The sequence below is a fragment of the Moesziomyces antarcticus genome, assembly GCF_000747765.1.
Source record: "Moesziomyces antarcticus DNA, scaffold: scaffold_v10007, strain JCM 10317, whole genome shotgun sequence".
Taxonomy (NCBI): Eukaryota; Fungi; Basidiomycota; class Ustilaginomycetes; order Ustilaginales; family Ustilaginaceae; genus Moesziomyces; species Moesziomyces antarcticus.
The window spans coordinates 44,374-63,690 of NW_014639003.1; the positions used below are offsets into that span (position 1 = coordinate 44,374).

Consider the following 19,317-nt stretch of genomic DNA (forward strand, 5'->3'; position numbering starts at 1 on the left):
CAAAGACGACGAAGGATTGATCGCAAGATTGCGGTGGATGCGTGCGTGATGCATTCTGATCCACACCACCACCAGAGCCTCTCTTGGACACTCTGCACCTTGTTCCACCCATTTTCACGCTGTCGAGCAAGTTGAGCGACAGGAGCTCGCCCTTGGCACACACAGAGTGACTCGCTCTTTGCACAAAGGCTGATCCACAATACCGCCGAGTCTCCATGCAGGCTCTGCGTCAACCGGCGCTCACACCCAGTCGAGTTGAACTGCAATCTCGGGGGTTTCGCAGACGAGTGTCAGCTGCCACGCCTTGTGCCCTGCGCACCGCCAGCGCAAAGCAGGCACCGATATCAAGCCCGATGCACTCCCTCTGCTCTGAACCCACTGCGCAAGTAACACAGACTTCGAACTTGTCCGGATCAGAGTGCGTGGACAGTGGATCGCAGGTGTCGTGTTGGATGCGTGCCTGATGAGCTCTGATTCCAGTGCTCCACCGAGCCTCGGATTGATCCTTCGACTTTCTTCGACAACGCTTCGAGAGCGGATCGCAAGGCAGTGCGTGCACGGTGGATCGCAAGACACGGCGTGGGCAAAGAAGTGTCGTTTTCAGTGCGTGCGTGAGGCGTTCGGATCCACAACACCACCATCCCTCCGTCTTGCGCTCATCGACAAGTCCCAGCCATTTCAACTTGGTCGCCGCGCATGAACAGTGGCTCGCAAGAGTCGGAATGCATGCGTGCACGATGCCCTCTGATTCCAGAACATCACCAAGCCTCGATTTGACCCTTCAACTTCTTCTTCAGCAGCGCATGGACAGTGGATCGCCACACAGCGCACAGATTGCATCGCAAGAGTCGAATTGGATGCATGCGTGACGCACTGCGATCCACAATCTCACCGTGCCTCTGCCTGCTCAGCGGGAAATCCCACTCACTTCAACTTGGTCGCGGCGCATGCATTGTGAATCGCAAGAGTCAAATTGGATGGATGGGTGCGTGTGCATATGCAGGACAAGTACAGATGGAGGAGGTCGAGAAAGCGATGCGTGTGTGTGGATCTGTGTTTGTGGTTGTCCCCGGTTTGGGGAACAAGGACAATGAGGACAAGGAAGCTGAAAATGCAATATGGGTGGCAAGCGACTAGAACGTGGCGCTGCTCGCCGAACTGAACCGGTTCACGGCCGACTTGCGCGGCACATACACTCGGAGCGTCGTGCCGTCGAACTCGGCCTTGACGTTCTTGAGGTCGCACTCGCGGTCGGGGAAGGTGATGCGGCGCTCAAAGTGGCCGCCGCCCTCGGTGTCCCACTTGTCCGCGACGATGTGCAGCGTTCGGTGGTGCTTGTGCTGCTTGGTGGCGAGCGTGATGCAGTCGAGCGAGAAGCCGGGCAGTCGCGTGACGAGCGTGTACCGGCTGCGCTCCGTCTCGATCACCAGATCCGTCTCGGGCGGTGCGGGCCTGCGCTCCAGGAACGGCAGCGACGGCGGGCTGATGGGCGTCGAGACGCTGCACGACGAAGTGCGCGCCTTCATCGGCTGGCTCTGCAGGTGCGGGGGACCGTCGACGTTGTCGTCCTCGCCGCCGTCGCCCAAGTGCTCCGTATAGCCCGGTGCGGCGTAGTCGGGGCCGCCCGCCTCGGAGCGTGCCTTGCTCGCTGGCTGCGCGTCGGCCAAGAACTGCGTGGTGGTGGACATGGTGGTCTTGGTGGTGGTGGTTGTGGTGGTTGCCAGCAGTCCATCCTGCGTGGCACGCACGAAGCTCTCGGAGGTTTCGGTGACGTGCGCGGGGCTGTCGTCGCGCGCCACGCCCCCCGCCTCCTGGCTGAGCACGGCGGCGAGCGAAGATGGCGGCTCGAGAGTCTCGCCCGCCTCGGGGGTGAGGGGGCCCGAAGAGACGGGCGAAGCCCTTGCCAAGCCATCGCGGCCGCCGCTGCTGCGGCTGGTGGGCCAGCTGTCGCGCTCGCTCGTGTCGTCGGTGTTGGAGCTCGACAGCGCCGGCGTCATGCTCGGCGCTTCCATCGCATCGCCGCCTCGTGGCTGGAGCAGGCTGCTGGCACGCACAGCGGGGAGCTTTTCGGACGAACTCGATGCTTGTGTGCGAGGTCGCGTCGACGCATTCTGCATGGCCGCCAGCATGACACGAGTGGCGGCATACTGCTGCGAGTTGTTGGGCTCCACTTGGGAGAAGCTGGCGTGACGGCGCGTGGCGGAATCCATGTCGCCTGGCACGCATGCGCTGCCGGGACGCGCGTCGAGGGCAAAGAAGGCGGATCGATGGTTGTGACCGTCGAACGACACTGGCGAATCGAGATGATCCGAGAGCGAAGGCGATGCGAGGTTGGGCGATGCGTCCAAGCCGCCGCAATGTGCTCCGGCTGCGTCGCGCGAGGTGTGGTAGCGATCATCGTCCGGGAGCAGGCTGCGCCAGCTGTCGGATCGAGCCGAGTCTTGCGACTGTAGCGAAGGCTTGCTCGCACCGGACATCGACATGGTCGAGTAGCCGCTGATGGCGCTGCTAAACGAGGTGCGCGTGGTGTCGAGCGATGAATTGGACATGCGATCGTACACGGGAGCGCGCGGCGACGTCTTGGCCATCACGTACGGATCTGGGTCTGCGGTGGCCGAGAAGGGGCGCAGACTCTGTGGCGATGCGGATCGTTGGGGTTGCGAGGCACGCAGCTGGCCCTCGGAGGCAAAGTAGGGGTCGTGCTCGGGCAGGAGCGAGCGCCACGAGTCGGGGCTCGTCATGCTGGCACGATTGAGGATGTCGATGTCCAAGCTGGGCGACGACGACGACGACGAGGCAGCGCGGTTCGTCCTGTCGAGGCCGTAGGCCGAAGTGTAGGCTGCTGAGGGCGCGTGGAAGGAGGTGAGGTCGTGCGCGTCAGCGTTGCGTGGTGACTGGGTGGCAGTCTGCGGCGACTCGTCGGAATGCGTCGAGTTGGTGGCGGTTGCGTTGGTGGCTACCGACGAGAGACGTTGGAGCCTTGCAGGACGCTGAGGAGCCAGACCCGACACGTTGGATTGACCGGTGGCTGGCGGCGTCTCGTCGATAGGGCTGGTGGCATGTAGATCGATGGCTCGAAGCTGCTCGGTCACGGTCTTTGCGGTCTGCGATGGGTCCAGTGATGCGGACGCACGCAACGCTGCGAGTGCGGATCCTTCCATGTCATCGTATGGCCAAGACTGGTGGAGATTTTCCGGAGTGGCGAGCTCGCACGTGGAGCCGCTGCCGGTGGAAGACATGGAGAGGCGTGGCGCCGCCTCGTCAAGCGCGAGGTACGTATCGCGAGCGACGCCCGACGGCGCCAGCGACTTGGCGGAGGAGGATGACTCGGGCTTGCGATCGGCAAAGACAAGCGAGTGGAGGACGGGCGGCGATGCCGAGGAAGCGATGACGCGATCGGAAGCGGCCGAGGTGTTGGGATCGAGCATGGTGTGAAGCGGGGCCATGGTGGAGGCAAAGGCTGCTGTGCGAGTCGAGGCCGAGGATGCAGGCTTGTTGGATGCCTTGATGGTTGTGGATCGCTGCGGGCCGGGCGTGTTGGGTATGGAGACGGAGGAATCCATTCTTTTAGAGTGCGATGGCTCCGCAGCAAGCGCGGTGGAGCGATGATCTGGAGGGTTGTGCCAGTGGAAGGAGTGGGAGGAGGCAGAGGAAGCGACCGAGTCGTGGCCGTCGAGCGAAGGAAGCGAGTCAGGGATGGAAGGGTGCGAGTCCTGGCTGCTGGAAGTGCTCGTGGGCATGCTGTACGGATCAAAGTGGGTGGTTGCCAAGACGCCGAGGAAAGCAGCTGAGACTGGCGCAGCAAGTGGTGGCGGTGGAGTGACGCGAGGTTGCACTGAGGAGGTCAGGCGAAGGAGCCATGCGACATTTCGAAAGGAGGATGCAGAGGAGGTGGGAGCGGTAGAGGGATGTTGGTTGTCGCTGGCGTGAGTATGTTAGCTACGCAACCAGCCGAGCGGAAATGCGAGATTTGGTCACCACGCCAAGGTAGCACGGTTGAGACAATAGCAGCGAGGCGGTCGTGTAAGTACGGGGATGCAGAGAGAGACGGAACCCCGGAGTCGGATGTGGCTTGTGGGTTTAAGGCGGAGGTCGATGATGAAGGATCGACGCGCACTGACTGGCAGGGTGACGCCGGGTGGTGGAAGAGGCAGATGAAGTGGATGCGGAGAGACAATGCACGTTCAGAGAGCGCTGTAGCTTAGGCTGCTGTATGAGGTGAGCTCGACGAACGATGTGGCGATGGAGCGATGGAGCGATGTAGGCGGGATGGGTGTTGGCGAGACGATGCAGGGTGGATGTGATTTGGAACAGCTGGTGAGTTGATGGTGTTGGTGTGCGGATGCGATGTATGCTGTGTTGATGCTGGGTGTCGTGTGGACCAAGCCGGATGGCGATGGGGGGGATGGAGAGATGGTGGGAGGCGAGGGCGACGAGGGCGACGAGGGCGACGAGGCCAATGACGAGGGGAGGGCGCTGGACTGGCCAGGACGAGTGGCGTGGATTGGCTGGGCAGCGGCTGGCAGACGGGCAGACGGGCAGACTGGCAGACGGGCAGACAGGCAGACGGGTGGAGGGGCAGGAGCGCATCACCGGCCCTGCCGACAGGCCAAAGCAGAGACGGCAGTTGGGCAGCCGAAGTGAGGCCATGGCGAGAGTGCAGTCGAGCGTGCAGCGCGGCAGAAGCCGAGAGGCGTTGGCGAGGCGAGCGACACTGACGCAGTGGCGGTCAAGTGCGCGAGGGCGTGGCCAAAGCCGCGTCGAGTTTGTTGGTTCTTCGGCCCAGCGGCGGCCCTTTCTCTCTGGTCACGCCGTCCGCCCGCTCTCTCTCTCTCTCTCTTTCTTTTTGCTGGCTCTCTCTCCCTCTCTCACACACACGCTCGTCGGGAGTGCTCCGACGGGTGTGCCGAACGGATGACTGGGCAACGCCATCGTGGGAGTGTGATTTGTGATTTGCGCAGCGAGCCAAGCTTGAGCCAAAAATCCGATTCAAGCGCAGGAAAGAGCGCGCATGAGACGAGCCTCCGACTCGGGTTGTGTCCGTTTGAGAGGCGAGGGCGTCGCGCTCGTCGTCAAATTCGAAAATGCTCTACGAAGGGAGCCGGCCACCCTGAGTGAGTGTTGCAGCCTTTTCGTTTCCAGAAGCGGTCCAACGCGCAGTCGGCTGAGGTCAGCGATAGAAGGGGCCTTCCTTGAGCTGTCGGAGTTACGCAACGACTCTCCCCGCTCGAATGGGCCTATACACGATTGACCGACATGCGCGTTCGCTCCCCTCAAGATGACCATCCGAATCGCAATGTCAGCATGAGCATTGGTGGGGGAGAGACAGCGAGTACGCAGCGTGCATTGATTGGCGCTTTGACCTTGAATGCGCCTCTCTTAGCAGCTGAGGATGTGCAGAGGGGGCGCGGCTGCAGTGTGCCCCTCTGCATGAGCCTAAAAAAGCCAAATGCTGGGATCTGGCAGCGATGGCATGCATGCGCGCGCAATGACGACATGCATCCAACCGACGCCCGCGACCTCGGGGCCCGCTCGCATGGGGAATCCGAGTTGAGCCTTGGCGGGTCGTCGCTGCTTTTTTTTCCGATTTTTCGCGCTCAAGCTTTTGGCCGCACGACAGATTGCATCAGCGCTCCCATTCTCCCCTCGCGAGATTGCGGTGGCGCGTGACTCGCTTGCCCACCGCCATGCCATCCGGCGAGCCCCATCCCGCACCGCTCTCTGCCCGTCCGATGCCACAGCTTGGCCGGCGTCGCAATCTCACAAAACCCCAGGGTCAATCAGGGTCGTGCTAGGGTTCTTTCGCCCGCTCCCGAGACGGCTCACCAAGCAAACTCGGAAGCTCCGTCTAGCCTCCGCCTCGTTCCCTGCCCCAAAAAATCCTTTCGCCCGGACGTGTTCCGGAAAGCGACTCTGGCAGCCGCCTTCCCGTCGACACGTTTGCATCCGTCAGCAGCCAGATGGAGAAAGCGGGCGGTGATGCTCCGACACGCCATCGCTCTCGTCGCCAGCGAAGACCAGACGGGCTTTGTGCCGCATGAATGCAGGAAAAGGCAATGAATGGCGTGGCGACTCGCCGCGACGCGCAGTTGCAAATGCCGGCGTGGCCGAATTTAGAGTGTGTCTGCGCAGCGTCGGGCGCGACGGGAGGCGAACCCTGGTCGCCGCTTTGGCACTTGCTTGGAACACCGCCTGGTCCCAATGCCCGCAAAGCCAGAAATACTCGGCAAGTCGATTGTTGTACCGGTAAAGCGGCCTGCCGTCGCCGCAAGCGAGTGGCCGTACCACAAACCCTTCCCACACTCTTGAGTTGCTGCGTTGCGACAAGAGTGATCGGTCACACGCCAGCAGAGTCGCTCAGGAAGTCGGGCCGTGGAGGCACATTCGGCTCAAAGTCGGCCATGCCCCCACCAATCATAGCTTGCAGGCTGCGAGATGCAGTGGCACATGGACTGGCGGCTAGAATGGAATGCAACCCCTGCACTCCACGCTTGCATCGGATTGCAGCTTCTGAGTGTGGTCAACCAATCAAGGCCGTCCCGAACACGGAGGATCTCCGGCTGGCGAGTGACAAGAATTTTCCAGCTCGATGCCGGTCGAAAATCCAAGCCTTTGTCGTCATCCCGCACATGCAGGAGCGCGTCCGGTGGAACTTGGTTTTTGAGCTCGAGCTCAAGCTTGCACGCTGCCAGGGAGTCGGATCGGACTCGGATCGGAGCGCGATCGCGGCCCGATCTCCCCCTTCCTTACTGCCATCCATCCGTCCACGCCAGCACCAACATTGGCCAACGAGTCTTCAACACGAACCCAGACACGCTTTGCTTGTTTGTGTTTGGATGCGCGGCGCAAAGACATGCCGCCATGCCGGCTTTGCCCACGCTATCTTTGCGAGTCGCTTCACTTCCCGAGACAAATTCTCGAGACCGGCATGGCCGGCGCATTATTTTCTTTCGCCGTCCCTGAGAACATTCCACATCCTTGCGTACACTGACACCACCAACCCCCACACTACCGACGATCTTTCCGACTGTGGCACCTTGGGTGGCGATCTCGAGATGCACGCCACTGCGGAGGCCACCACCCTGCGCCACTCGAACATAGACGGGCTGGAAATAGAATACCCTCAACCCTCATCCCAACCAAGCCCGATGCAGCAGATTTGAATCGTGCCGATCCAGTTTGCACTTGGACTCTTGTATCGCGGCGTGTCTGGGCAGCTGTGGTGAAATGGTGCATCGATGTTGGTGGGTGTGGGATGCGTAAAAGTACAGTTGGGTGGTTGTGAATGCGAACGTGTCTACTTGCGCTTGCCCTTCATGGCCGCACGTCGTCCCTCGCCTATCCACCCGCCGAACACACGCAGAGATTGCCAAGTCAGTACGATTCTCAGCGATGCCATCGTTGTGTGGTGCGGACTTACCCTTCTTTGGAGGACCCTTGCCGAGCATCTTTTTGCGCTCCACGTCCTTCTCGCGCTGGATCTCGCGCACGTCCTGCAGCCTGCCCAGTCCGGGGGCCAGCTTTTCGATCGCGCGCAGGTTCACCGTGGGTGGATAGTACGCCAGCATCGAGGGACCTTGGAGTCGTTGACGCAGCACCTTGGCTCCTGTGCGTGCCTGTGTGGGATTGTACGTCGTTCCGAATACCTTGCACTGCAGCGCCTTGAGCGCAGACACCCCGCTCGACGACGGTGCCACCTTCATCGTGATGCCCCTTGTCGAAGATGAGGAATCGTGGTGGTGGAGGAGTGGAGTCGAGAGGGTGGAATTGAGCAAATTGAGAAGAAGCTGCAACGGTCACGTGCCGATAATTGTCGCACGAGAAAAGGCTTTCAGAAGCGAGCGCTGAGCACAGCCGGCCATTTCCACAAACGCACGGTCCGCGCGCTTAACTGGGCCACTGCGCCCGCCATGTCGATTCCATCCACCTCCATCATCTTCACCACCCCATCTACGGCACTACTCGCATCCACATCCAGCAAAAACAATGGCTTATCCAGGTCAGGGCGGACACCACTATCAGCAGAGCCAMGGCGGCGGCGGCGGCGGTGGAGGCTACGGTCCTCCCGGCGGAGGATACGGACCACCCGGCGGAGGATACGGCTACGGCGCACCACAGGGCCCGCCTCCCATGGGCTACCCGTCGGGCGGAGGCTATGCGCCGCCCATGCAGCCTCCTCAGGGCGGCGTCCAGGGCCAGATGGGCTACGGCTACGCTCCTCCCTCCGGCCCCGTCGGGCCCTCGGAATACGCGACGAACCACGTCAACTATCGCCCGCAGGGCGGCATGATGGGCAACGTGCGCTACGAGTACTCGTCGATGCAGGGCAAGCGCAAGGCGCTGCTCATCGGCATCAACTACTTTGGCCAGAACGGCGAGCTGCGCGGCTGCATCAACGACGTCAACAACGTCAAGCAGTTCCTGCGCCAGCGCGGCTACAAGGACGACGACATGGTGGTGCTCACCGACGACCAGCGCGATGCGCGCAGCATCCCCACACGACAGAACATGACCGCCGCCATGCACTGGCTCGTGCGCGGTGCGCAGCCCGGAGACGCGCTCTTCTTCCACTACAGCGGGCACGGTGGTCAGGCCAAGGCGACGCAGGGCGACGAGGCGGATGGGTACAACGAGACCATCATCCCCGTCGACTACCAGCAGACGGGTCAGATGGAAGACGACGAGCTGCACGCTATCATGGTGCGTCCGCTTCCCGTCGGATGTAGGTTGACCGCCATCTTTGACTCGTGCCACTCGGGTACCGCGTTGGATCTGCCGTACGTCTACACCACCTCGGGCAACATCAAGGAGACCAACGTCATGGCGGGTGTCGGCAAGGGCCTCATGGGTGCGGCGATGAACTATGCGCGTGGCGACGTGATGGGCATGGCCAAGGGGCTGTTTTCGACGTTTACGACGGCCAAGAATACCAATGGCGCCGACGAGATGACCAAGCAGACGCGTTCGAGCGGTGCCGATGTGGTGATGCTGAGTGGATGCAAGGACTCGCAGACGAGTGCCGATGCCACCGAGGCGGGAAAGGCAACGGGCGCGTGCTCGTTTGCGTTTTTGACTGTGATGAACCAGTATCCGCAGCTGACGTACAAGCAGATGCTCAATGCGGTGCGCGACGTGCTCGCGTCCAAGTACTCGCAGAAACCGCAGCTGTCGTCGTCGCATCCCATCGACATGGACCTGCTGTTTGTCATTTAGCCCCGGCCTGCAATCTTATCCTGGTTTCGAGCGCAGCGTGTGCAGTGGGAGCGCGGTGAGCGGGTGCATGCGGGCAGGCGAGGTGAAAGGACGATGACGCACAGAAGTCGTGCAAGGGCCACCCGCCTCCACACCTTTTTCTGATCGACGGCGGCGCCTTTTCTTTTTTCACGCTGGAGGGGAAAAAGCGACCGACCCCGCGTTTTTGGGGGGCGCGTTTGCTTGTACGACTACCCCTACCACCATCTTCTACGAGTCTAGGATGCTGGATGCATACTTTGAGCGAGTGGCGGGCGTGGCGGGTGCGCCCGTCGACTACATCAAGCTGTTCTGCTGTCTTCTCTCCGCATTCCCGCTCGCGTCCGCCTTTGTCCATCTGCCCTCCCCCGCGCTCAAGCACGTGTACAGCATCGCGGTCGCCTTCACCTTTCTCGTGCCCATCCTCCACCTCTACTCGGGCTTCCTCCAGCTCCTCGCCTCGGCGCTAGTCACCTATGCAATCTGCTGGTTTAGGGTCGGCGGGAGGAATATGGGGTGGTTGGTGTTTGGTATGCAGATGGCGCATCTGACGTACAACCATGCCGTGCGCAAGTTTGGGGGCATTCCGTTGTCGACGATCGAAATCACGGCCATGCAGATGGTGGCGGTGATGAATCTGACCACGTTTGCGTGGGACTGCTTCGATGGTCAGGTGCGGAGCGAGGAGGAATGCGACGATGCGCAGAAGAAGACGAGGATCACCAAGATGCCTGGCCTGCTCGAGTTTTTGGGTTATGCCTTCTACTTCCCGGGTGTGCTTGTGGGTCCATCCACCAGGTTTTCGGACTACCGCGCATGGAGCACGGGCGAGCTCTTCGGTGTCAAGGGAAACACCTCGATGCCGCGTGGCCGCGTGGCTGCGGCGGTGCGTACGCTGCTGGTCGGCCTCGGCTTCATGGGCATCTACTCGATCTTTGCGCCGGCCTATTCGTACGAAAAGCTGATCGGTCTGCATGGCGGATTGGGCCACTTGAAGTGGTGGCAGAAGCTCGGCTGGATCCAGGTGGCCGGCTTCATGGCACGTACAAAGTACTACGGCATCTGGTCGCTCACCGACGGCGCATGCATCCTATCCGGCCTCGGATACAACGGCGTGCAGAACGGCAGGACCCGCTGGAATAGGTGCAGCAATGTGGATATCCCCAAGATCGAGTTGGCCAACAACTGGAAGGAGCTCTTGGACCATTGGAATATGAACACCAATGTGTGGCTGCGCAACAACGTGTACAAGCGCATCGCGCGCCCGGGCAAGAAGCCCGGCTTCAAATCTACCATGACCACGTTCTTTACTTCGGCATTCTGGCACGGGCTGGAGCCGGGTTACTACCTCTCGTTTATCCTGGCGGGATTCATGCAGTCGGCAGCCAAGATGCTGCGTCGCCATGTGCGACCGGTGTTTTTCGCACAGCCCAACGTGCCCAATCCGACGTTCAGCAATGTGCATACGTTCAGTGCCGGTCAGCTGGCGTACTGCACCCTCAGCGTGGCAGTCTCGCAGGCGACGCTCAACTATGCCGTGGCACCGTTTATGCTGCTCGAACTGCGCGCCAGTATCGCCGGTTGGAAGGCGGTGTACTTTTATGGACATATCGTCACGGCTGTCGCCATCCTCGCGTTCCAGAACGGGCTCGGCAAGGCGCTCGACAAGAGGAGCGGTCGCAGGAGGGCTAGGAAGGAGGAGGGCGCGGCGAGGATGGCGAGTGGATTTACCACCGATGCCGACTCGGATCGAGAGGAGCTTAGGAGGAGGAAGAAGAAGGAGGTCGAGGACGTGTCCGCCCTTGCTCCCGTGCCCGATCCCCTGCCGGAGACAAAGTAGACGAATCTCCCCACAAAGAAGAAGACACAAGAAACAAGGTGTAGAGCAATCCAAAAGTGGGCGTTGATTCGGTGTGCGAGTGCGAGGCTTGTGCGGTGAGCATGGCAGACGGCAAAGAGCGCGACTCGACGGTGAGCAGTGCAGCTTTGGGTCGCCGAGCATAGTCCGCGGCGAGTCAAGCGAGCTACACCACGAGTCACGAGCAAGTGCGGGAAACGAACGCACGCACGAGCTCCAAGGCTGGAAAGCGGAAGCGGCGATGAGGCAAAGACGCAACAGCTGCAGAACGTCTGCCATCAGGCTCGGGCGAGCAGTGCGACACCGAGTCGCCGGGGAAGGCGCGCATGGCGATGCAGCCCCGCTCTTTCACGCGGACAATTGCTGCACCCTGCAGCGCTCACCACCAAAGCTGCAGCAAGTAACTCAGCTTCGGCCTCGGACTGAGCAGCGACGCAGGCGAGCCTACAGGATGCTGCAAGCCGCGAACGACCTGCGCAGGTGTTGGGTCGGACATTTGTGGTGGCGACGCGCAGTGCGCGCGTGGGCGGCAAAGTGCAACCTCTCCGCTCTCCCACTCTTCTGCCATTCGGTACAGAAGCAAAGACAGCACAGTCGCAGAAGCACAACGATCGAGCTTCGTTTCGCATTTCGACAAGGGCGTGAGTGGGATGTGCGGGAACGAGAGCATGAGCGCAACCGATCGAAGCTTGCTTGAACTCGGTTGGCGACGCGATGCGCTTCCGGGCGGAGGAAAAACGTTGCTTGATCCGCACTTGCTTGCGCGGTACGCCTACATACGACCGCGCACTTTGGGGTCGAACGTCTATCACATGCAGGCAAAGCCGCACCAACGCGGTGGAATGAATTGAGCGGCAGTTCCAGTGCTGTGTGAGAGCGGGCCGCTAACTCATCGCCCTCCTGACAGCGCACGTAGTCAAAGCCTCAGCACCGCAACGCCAACTTGCACCGAGGCCTTCAGTTCGACGGAGCATCGAGCTCCAGTTGTAAGTCTTGACCGATTCAGCTCCAGCGTCATCACCCCGCTCACTTCTGTGCTGCACGCAGAGTGTCGGCTCGAGCTCTCACAGCGCCGCTGCACTTGCGTCGCCAGTCTGTCCACCGAGGCGTGTTCACCTTCTCACAGGCCGAGGCCTGACTTTGACGCCGTCCTTCAGCGGACCATTCGGCGAGAATGTCACTCGAATCGACATTGGATGGAACCTGAGTCAAAACGTGCGGGAGCAGCGCAAGTCGCAGCTCGTCCGACCCAACCCCGCAGCGATAAACGGTTGGGCCTGCGAAATCGTTCCTCCTCTTCTCTTCATGCCGGCCCTTTTGACTGCACGATGGCATCGATGTTCAAGTCGCGACCCACCGGAGCAAAATATCGCGCCTATCAAGCCAAGTCCCCCACTTGCCAACGCAGCAATCCAATGCAGTCCCAGGTAACTGTTGCCTCGGAAGACGTGTTGACGATCGCCATCGCAAAGCACTCGACCCTCAACGCTCTCAACGACGTTGATACCCAATTATAAACAGTTCCAAATGCTACTATACACAATGCTAAGTGGGACTACTTTTCCTCCTGGGGAACAGGCTGGGGCTCGTCCATGGGGTCGTCCCAGTTGATGTTGTCCGGCGTTCCCTCGATGCGATCCTTCTTTGTGCCGAAGATGGTGTCCCAGAGTCGGGTCTGTTTGCCGTAGTTGCCCGACTTTTTCCATCCCTGTCGATGGTGGATGTCGTGGTCCTCCAGACACAGCTCTGCGCCGAAGTAGCGCAGGATCCAGGTGCTGGGATTCTGGAAGTACCCACGCAGACCCGAGTGGCCAGCGGCTTCGATGAACAAGATGTAGCAGGTGCTGAACCACCAAGTGGCAAAGTTGATGCGCCACGTGAGCCAGGCGAGGATGGGGATGCCGACCATGTCGAAGAACTCCTGCTCGTGGTCGGCGAATGCGCCCAAAGCGGCGATGGGGTGCTTGGTGAGATGGTGCTTCTTGTGGTATTGCCAGAGGTTGAGGTAGGGTAGGTCTACTTCGTGCATGAGACGGTGGTACCAGTAGAACCAGAAATCCACAGCGGTGGAAAACATAAACATGTTCACCGGCATCATCAACACCGTCTTGAGATCGAGCAAGGGTGTAGAGGGGTCGTAGAGGTAGGGTACGGCGATGAGCGAGCGGGATACGACGACCATCAGAAGGCCAAGGACAACGCCCCATGTGTCGGCGTCCGGAACACCGTCGCGAGCGGAAGCACCGTCGAACGTGCCAAACTTGTTGGCCATATCGTTGCACCATCGAAACACGCCGTTGCCGTACCAGATAAAGTACGCGAGGTACAGCGTAGTCGCCACGTAGACGGGCACCTGGATGCCGGTGAAATATGTGAAAAAGTGGTGCACCAGCAAGGGTGCGGCGGCTTGCGGGGCGACCAGGCGGTGCATCTTCCAGACGGGGTAGACGGGCACGGGTGTGGATTTGGGATAGACGGGCGGAGGTGGACGGGGGTTGGACGATGTCTCGGGTGCAATGCCCAGTGCGACGAGCATGCGCTCGGCAAAGTCGTACTGCGACGAAGGCTTGAGGTGCCACGACGAGGTCATGCGGCCTCGGTTGGGCACCTTGTCCTCCATCCCCGTGGACTTCGTTCGAGTGCGAGTGGTTGTTGTGGTGGTTGTCGACATTGTGAGGATCTAGTATGGGGAGTGGACCCTGTGTGTGCGAGGCGAAAGACAAGAAGTGGGGGAGGGTGCGGAGGTTATATATTTTTGTGGGGTCGTGCGGCGAGGCGAGGCAGACGCCTGTCAAAAGGTGAATCGTTGACAGCCGCGGTTAGGTTGGTGGCACCTTTTTGTTAAAATGGACATTCGACTGGCGCGTGAAATGGCGAAAAGACTGGCGCCAAGCCGCTGCTCCCCTCGCTGCTTTTAGTTTTTTATCGCCGCCCAGCAGCGCATGCGGTGGTGGCCACCACGCATCCAAACGCCCACACTACTACGGCCGCTCTCGGCTCCCCGCTTGCACTTCGTCGCTTCCACCATCCCAACCCCGCACGTCCCTCCGCACCCCCCCCCCCAACATCACAAAAACCAATCTGTCCTGTCACATGGTTCCCTCCACATTGTCATGCATCAATTGAGCGCACGGTCCGCTTCCCCTCCGCTCAACACTCACACACACAGGTGGGATGGATGGCAGTGTGAAATCGGGCGGCTAACGTATGCGCAAGCCACGTCGTAGACGCTCGGCGATATAGAAGCTCTGTGCAGCTTCCAGCTCGTCGTCGGCTGTCACCGTCGGTACCACCACCGCTGCTGCTGCTGCTGCTGCTGCTGCTGTCGGTGGGGGAGGCGGAGGTCTTCTCCTTGCGCCTGCCTTGGGTGCCAGTGGCTCGCCAGCGTCTTCAGAGGCAGGACTGGCCGCACACGGCGAATCGGCACGCGATGACGGCGCGCTGTACACCTCGCTGCTAGACAGCTGCAGTCGGCGTGCGCTCGGTGGCTGCGGAGGTTTGCGCCGTTTGGGTGCGGTCGAGTCCGAGGCCTCGTGTGTGTGCGTCTCCTCAGTCATGTGCGCGTGCCACGAACTGCTGGTCGAAAGCGCATCGTCGTCCGTCGACAGCTCGGACAGCCGCGAGTTTTGACGCGCCCCCAACGAGGGTGAGTCTGTGCGTGGAGGTGTGCATGGTGCCGATTGGGCCGATACCGCTCGACGACCCGCATTCCCACTGCTACTACTTGCGGGAGCGGCCGAGTTGGTACGAAGTAGTGCCGCACCGTCGTCGCACGGTCGAGGGCTGGAGAGAGAGGCCACGCGTTTGTCGCGCGTGCGCAGCGGAGGCGGCACACTCAACGAGCCCGATGTGCGTGGGCGATCGGCCGAGGCAGGTGCAGCGTCGGGCGAGTAGGTGGTGGTGATGCTCACCGGGCTCGCCACCTCGTCCTCGGTGGTGACCGCGAGCGAGTCGGCCGTCGCCCTCACCTGCGTGTTGTTCTCGATCTTGGTGGCGAGCATGGGCAGGCCCTCGGAGGTGACGCCGGCGTGCATCTTTTTGGCGTGCACATCTCCGCCACCCACCGGCTCGACCATGGCGACGCTCGTGCCGTCGAGCCGATCGAGCTCCACGCACCACTCTGCGCGCAAACAGCGCTCGACGAGCCGGCGCGTGGTGGTCGAAATATCGCGCAGATGCGCATGTGCCAGCAGGCCGTTGAGGAGGCGTCGGATCTGCGGGCGCTTGTAGGCGTATGTGCACAGCTGCGTGTTGGTGAGCAGCGGATGGAGCACGCGCAGATACGTGTGGCGCAGCGACTCGCTCTCGTCCGGCAGATCGTGCAGCTCGCGGATGAAGATGTCGACGAGCACGCGCAGGTCGTTGGTGTAAAAGTAGCACGCCGTCTCTCGCGTGGTGAAGAGCAGGTAGAGCAGCTTGAGCACCAGCAGCTGCATGCACACATCCTCCGCATCCGAACTGCTCGCCCGGTTGAGCATAAAGATGAGATTCTCCCCGAACGTTTTGCTTGCGTTCAGGCGCTGCTGCAGCACGCTCAGCACCAGATTGACGGGTCGGGTGGTGGGTGGCGCCGAGTTGATCTGATCCGCACCGCCTGCGAGTGCTGCACCGGACGCGGGTGCCGAGGCGAGCGTGGAGACCATGTACTGCTCGTTCATGGCGACGAGCAGCTTGATGAGGCGGTAGTTGAAGTCTTCGTCGTGGTGGTGGCGCGTCTCTTCGACGAGGTCAAAGAGGTGGTGGATGAAGCGCTCGTCAAACGCCTTGAGATGGCCCGGCTCGAGTTTCTGCACGCGGCACACCTCGTACAGCATGCGCACCGCCTTTTGACGCAGGCTGATCTGGATGGCAATGTCCTTGGATGCCGAGCCGGATGGAGGAGCAGTAGAGGCAGCTGCTGCGGGAGGTGCGGGCTGGTAGTCTTCGTCCCAGTGCGCGCCGTTCCATCCCGTCGCAGCGTGTTGCGAGATGCCGATCTTGGCTTCGGCCTGTGCGGCGTAGCTGCCCGCCCAGATCTGGTGGACGAGGCGGTGGAGAAAGGCGCGCACGCCGACAAACGACACGGTGGATGCCGAGGCCTGGATGGACTTGTACGTGGCGGGGAAGGCGTCGCCGTAGAGCAGCACGATTTCGTACGACATGAGCAGCACGGGGATCGAGGTGGAGGTCTGCATGATGCGGATCGCCTCTTCGGCAGCGAGCTGGTGCATGGGTATCGCGCCCGTTTCAGGCACAACATCGTCGCGAAAGGCGGTGGAGGCAAACAAGCGATTGATGCAAAAGTCCTGGGTGTGCTCCGAGGCGAGGTTGTCGCTGAACGACGCTGCGCACAGATGCAGAAACTTGGCGAGCACGCTGGCGACGTAGATGCGTTTGGCGTCGAGCAGCGCCGCATCGTAGCTGCTTTTAGTGTCGTGTGATGGTGGTGGTGGAGGCGGATGGAATGGCGTGTCTAGGATGTCGTCGAGCTCGGCCCAAAAGGTGGTTGGATTGTCGAGGGCGGCATAGCTGGCGAAGGGGTCCATGTCGCCGTGTTGCGCTGCTGCTGCTGGTGATGCTGCAGAGAGGCATGCGAGGCGCTCTCAGTATGCAGGCGCGGGCGTATGACTACAGCATGGAAGAGCGCCGCGAGCAGGCGCGCTGAGGGGATAGTGATGGAGAGGTGGACAGGAGGATGCCAAGCGTTGGAGCGTCGGCACCGGCCAATTCCCGCCCACAAATGCCGGCGCCATCGCGACTCGCGTGATTGAGCTTCCCGATCGCCACGCATCTGCCGATCCAGCCCAACGGCTTAACATTTCTCAAGAAAATCCGCGCTCATGCACGGCTGAGCAAGCAAACGGCAGTCTTCCGATCTGTGGGATCGCCGCGCACAGACCGGCGCATAGCAGCAGCAGCGACAGCAGCAGCGGCAGCAGCAGAGGTGGACCCTGAAATCACTCCCTCGAGGGGCTGAACTGACAGTCGCGACAGCTCCGATGCTCAGCTGCTTCTGCGATGCTGCTACGCTCAGCAAAGCGTGCAGGCGGGCTATATAAGTGCACTGGGTCGGGGGCATGTCCGTTGCTCTTGCCCATCCAATCCCCTATCCCTAAACCTTTGACAAGATGAGCGACACGATCGAGCTTCCCGTCGAGGCGCCGCTGACGTCGGCGTCCAAGCTGCTCTCGGGCGTCTTGTCGCAGCTCGACTCGACTCGCGCGCCGACTGCGGAGCAGCTTCGACAGCTGCAGCTCGTCCAGACGCTGCTGTCTGGTATGGACGCGTATCTGGACTCGGTGTCGTCTCCTGCTCCTGCGGTCCAACGACCTCTCCTCAAAGCTACAGCCGAGCACGACTGGCAGGCGGCGTGGGATAACAAGCAGACGCTCTTCCACCTGTCGGCCGCGTGGTCGGCGGGAGCGTACGAGGGCAATCTTGTAGGCATGCTCACCAAACTCATGCAAGCCAAAAAGGTGCTCGAGATCGGAATGTTCACGGGCACTACTACGGTGTGCATCGCCAACCAGCTGCCCGAAGGTGGCAAAGTGACCGCACTCGAAATCGACCCTTACCTGGATGCCTTTACGCGTCCGCTGTTCGACAAGACCGGATTGGGCGACAAGATCGATGTCAAGGTGGGCAATGCAGTCGAGGAGCTGGACAAGATTGCGCTCAACATCTTGGACGATCAAGAGGCGTTTGACGTCATCTTTATCGACGCCGACAAGCCGGCGTACAAGACGTATTTGCAGGCGATCCTCGACAAGGGACTGCTCAAGCGCAACGGTCTGCTGGTGGTGGACAACACGCTCTACAAGGGCACGCCCTGGACCGAGGGACTGGTGGACGAAAAAGCGCTCGAGATCGGAAAGCAGAATGCCGAGGCGATCAAGCAGTTCAACCAGGTGGTCAGGGCGGATAAGCGCGTAGAGGTGGTGGTGCTCCCCGTGCGCGACGGCGTCAGCCTCATCATGCGCACGCAATAAAGGGCGGATAGAAATGACAATTTAGGCTAGCCACCCAACGTGGTGAGCGCCTCGTCGATTCGATCCGCGACCGTCTGTGTTGCGCCCGGAGCGTCGATGGATATGGAAGCCTGCACTGTGCGAAAGTTGCAAGAGGCTGCAGCGACGTGCGATGTGGAGGAGGCGAGCTGGTGGCTGCCGATGAGATCGTCAAAGTCCTGCACCTTGAGCGCGTGCGGGTCGGCAACGAAGACGAGGTTGCGACACGCTTCGATGGCGACGATGCTCGATCGTTTCGTGGCGAGCTGCACGGCTACGCGCGTCGAGGTGTGCATGCGGAATTGGTGGCAGGAAGGAATGCTCACGAGCGAGTGTACGATGTCGTGCGCCATCACGCTGCCTTCGATGCACGGCAGGAGAAGGATAGAGTCGCTGATGTCGCGCAGCTGCACCGACACTACGCTGGCATTGAGCGAGCGCAAGTCGACGAGCGAATTGGTCACGCCGCAAACGTGAATCGAAAGTCGTACCGCTTCTTGTTGCGGTGGAGGGATGTACGACGTGTCGGAGAGCGATGTGATGGCCAGACGATCTGCATCTGCCGTGTCTTCTGCAGATGTCGTGGATGTCGGCTCGGTGGCTGTAATGGTCGGCTGTGGTGCTGATGGTGTGGGTTTGGCAGGCTTGCGGCGAAACGCAAAGCCTGCACCCACTGTCTTGGCAGGCTGGATGGCGCGCCTGCGTTGATCGAGCGTTGCGGTGATTTCGTCGAGCGCACGCCTGTGGAGCGCCTGATCGTGCGCGGGCAGCACGCCGCTATCCACCGCTGCGGTCAGCTCGGCGTTGAGCGCCGCAAGTCGTTGCAGAGCCGCATGCAGCGCAGCCGTATCCGCAGCATCGCCGATGTGCGTGCGAAGCGCATCGGTGGCCTGGATGAAGCGCGTGTAGAAGGCGGCTGCGGACGACGCACTCGCGAGCGACGCCGCTCCCACCGACGATGTGGATGCCATTGACGACGCTTGCGAGTGGTGGGCACGTCGACAGCCGTTTGGCCGCTGTTCGTCTCCTTTCGACAAGAAGACCCGGAGCGGCACGAAAGGGTGTCAATCGGGAAAAGAGAGTCGGAATCGGGGTGGGCCATCGTCGATTGGGAGAGAATGACTCGGCTCGGTGGAGTGGGGCAGAAGAGCAGAGAGTGGGCGCTTGCTCGCGATTTTTTTGCAGCGGATTACAAAATCCCACAGCAGACTGCAGTGTGACGGTGCAAAGTGGGAAAACGCA

At 61.2% G+C, this 19,317-nt stretch overlaps 8 protein-coding genes across 8 annotated transcripts; 3 read left to right on the plus strand and 5 right to left on the minus strand.

Moving 5' to 3' along the window:
* Window positions 1-1,133: 1,133 nt before the first annotated feature.
* Window positions 1,134-4,650, minus strand: PAN0_007d3099 (uncharacterized protein; the record flags this gene model as incomplete). The annotated part of the gene is made up of 2 exons (XM_014801184.1): window positions 1,134-3,835; window positions 4,122-4,650. 2 exons carry the CDS (start codon window positions 4,648-4,650, stop codon window positions 1,134-1,136), a joined length of 3,231 nt encoding a protein of 1,076 aa, XP_014656670.1.
* A 2,647-nt stretch (window positions 4,651-7,297) lies between these two features.
* PAN0_007d3100 (mitochondrial ribosomal protein of the small subunit) lies at window positions 7,298-7,703 on the minus strand (the record flags this gene model as incomplete). Its single annotated transcript, XM_014801185.1, has 2 exons — window positions 7,298-7,338; window positions 7,421-7,703. 2 exons carry the CDS (start codon window positions 7,701-7,703, stop codon window positions 7,298-7,300), a joined length of 324 nt encoding a protein of 107 aa, XP_014656671.1.
* Window positions 7,704-7,986: 283 nt separating this feature from the next.
* PAN0_007c3101 (metacaspase) lies at window positions 7,987-9,213 on the plus strand (the record flags this gene model as incomplete). The annotated part of the gene is made up of 1 exon (XM_014801186.1): window positions 7,987-9,213. One exon carries the CDS (start codon window positions 7,987-7,989, stop codon window positions 9,211-9,213), a length of 1,227 nt encoding a protein of 408 aa, XP_014656672.1.
* A 262-nt stretch (window positions 9,214-9,475) lies between these two features.
* PAN0_007c3102 (endoplasmic reticulum protein) lies at window positions 9,476-11,071 on the plus strand (the record flags this gene model as incomplete). Its single annotated transcript, XM_014801187.1, has 1 exon — window positions 9,476-11,071. The coding sequence occupies one exon, from the start codon at window positions 9,476-9,478 to the stop codon at window positions 11,069-11,071; it is 1,596 nt and encodes a 531-aa protein (XP_014656673.1).
* A 1,573-nt stretch (window positions 11,072-12,644) lies between these two features.
* Window positions 12,645-13,760, minus strand: PAN0_007d3103 (fatty acid hydroxylase; the record flags this gene model as incomplete). The annotated part of the gene is made up of 1 exon (XM_014801188.1): window positions 12,645-13,760. One exon carries the CDS (start codon window positions 13,758-13,760, stop codon window positions 12,645-12,647), a length of 1,116 nt encoding a protein of 371 aa, XP_014656674.1.
* A 529-nt stretch (window positions 13,761-14,289) lies between these two features.
* PAN0_007d3104 (uncharacterized protein) lies at window positions 14,290-16,614 on the minus strand (the record flags this gene model as incomplete). The annotated part of the gene is made up of 1 exon (XM_014801189.1): window positions 14,290-16,614. One exon carries the CDS (start codon window positions 16,612-16,614, stop codon window positions 14,290-14,292), a length of 2,325 nt encoding a protein of 774 aa, XP_014656675.1.
* A 582-nt stretch (window positions 16,615-17,196) lies between these two features.
* On the plus strand, window positions 17,197-18,057 carry PAN0_007c3105 (caffeoyl-CoA O-methyltransferase; the record flags this gene model as incomplete). Its single annotated transcript, XM_014801190.1, has 1 exon — window positions 17,197-18,057. The coding sequence occupies one exon, from the start codon at window positions 17,197-17,199 to the stop codon at window positions 18,055-18,057; it is 861 nt and encodes a 286-aa protein (XP_014656676.1).
* A 26-nt stretch (window positions 18,058-18,083) lies between these two features.
* Window positions 18,084-19,046, minus strand: PAN0_007d3106 (TBCC-domain-containing protein; the record flags this gene model as incomplete). The annotated part of the gene is made up of 1 exon (XM_014801191.1): window positions 18,084-19,046. One exon carries the CDS (start codon window positions 19,044-19,046, stop codon window positions 18,084-18,086), a length of 963 nt encoding a protein of 320 aa, XP_014656677.1.
* Window positions 19,047-19,317: the final 271 nt, after the last annotated feature.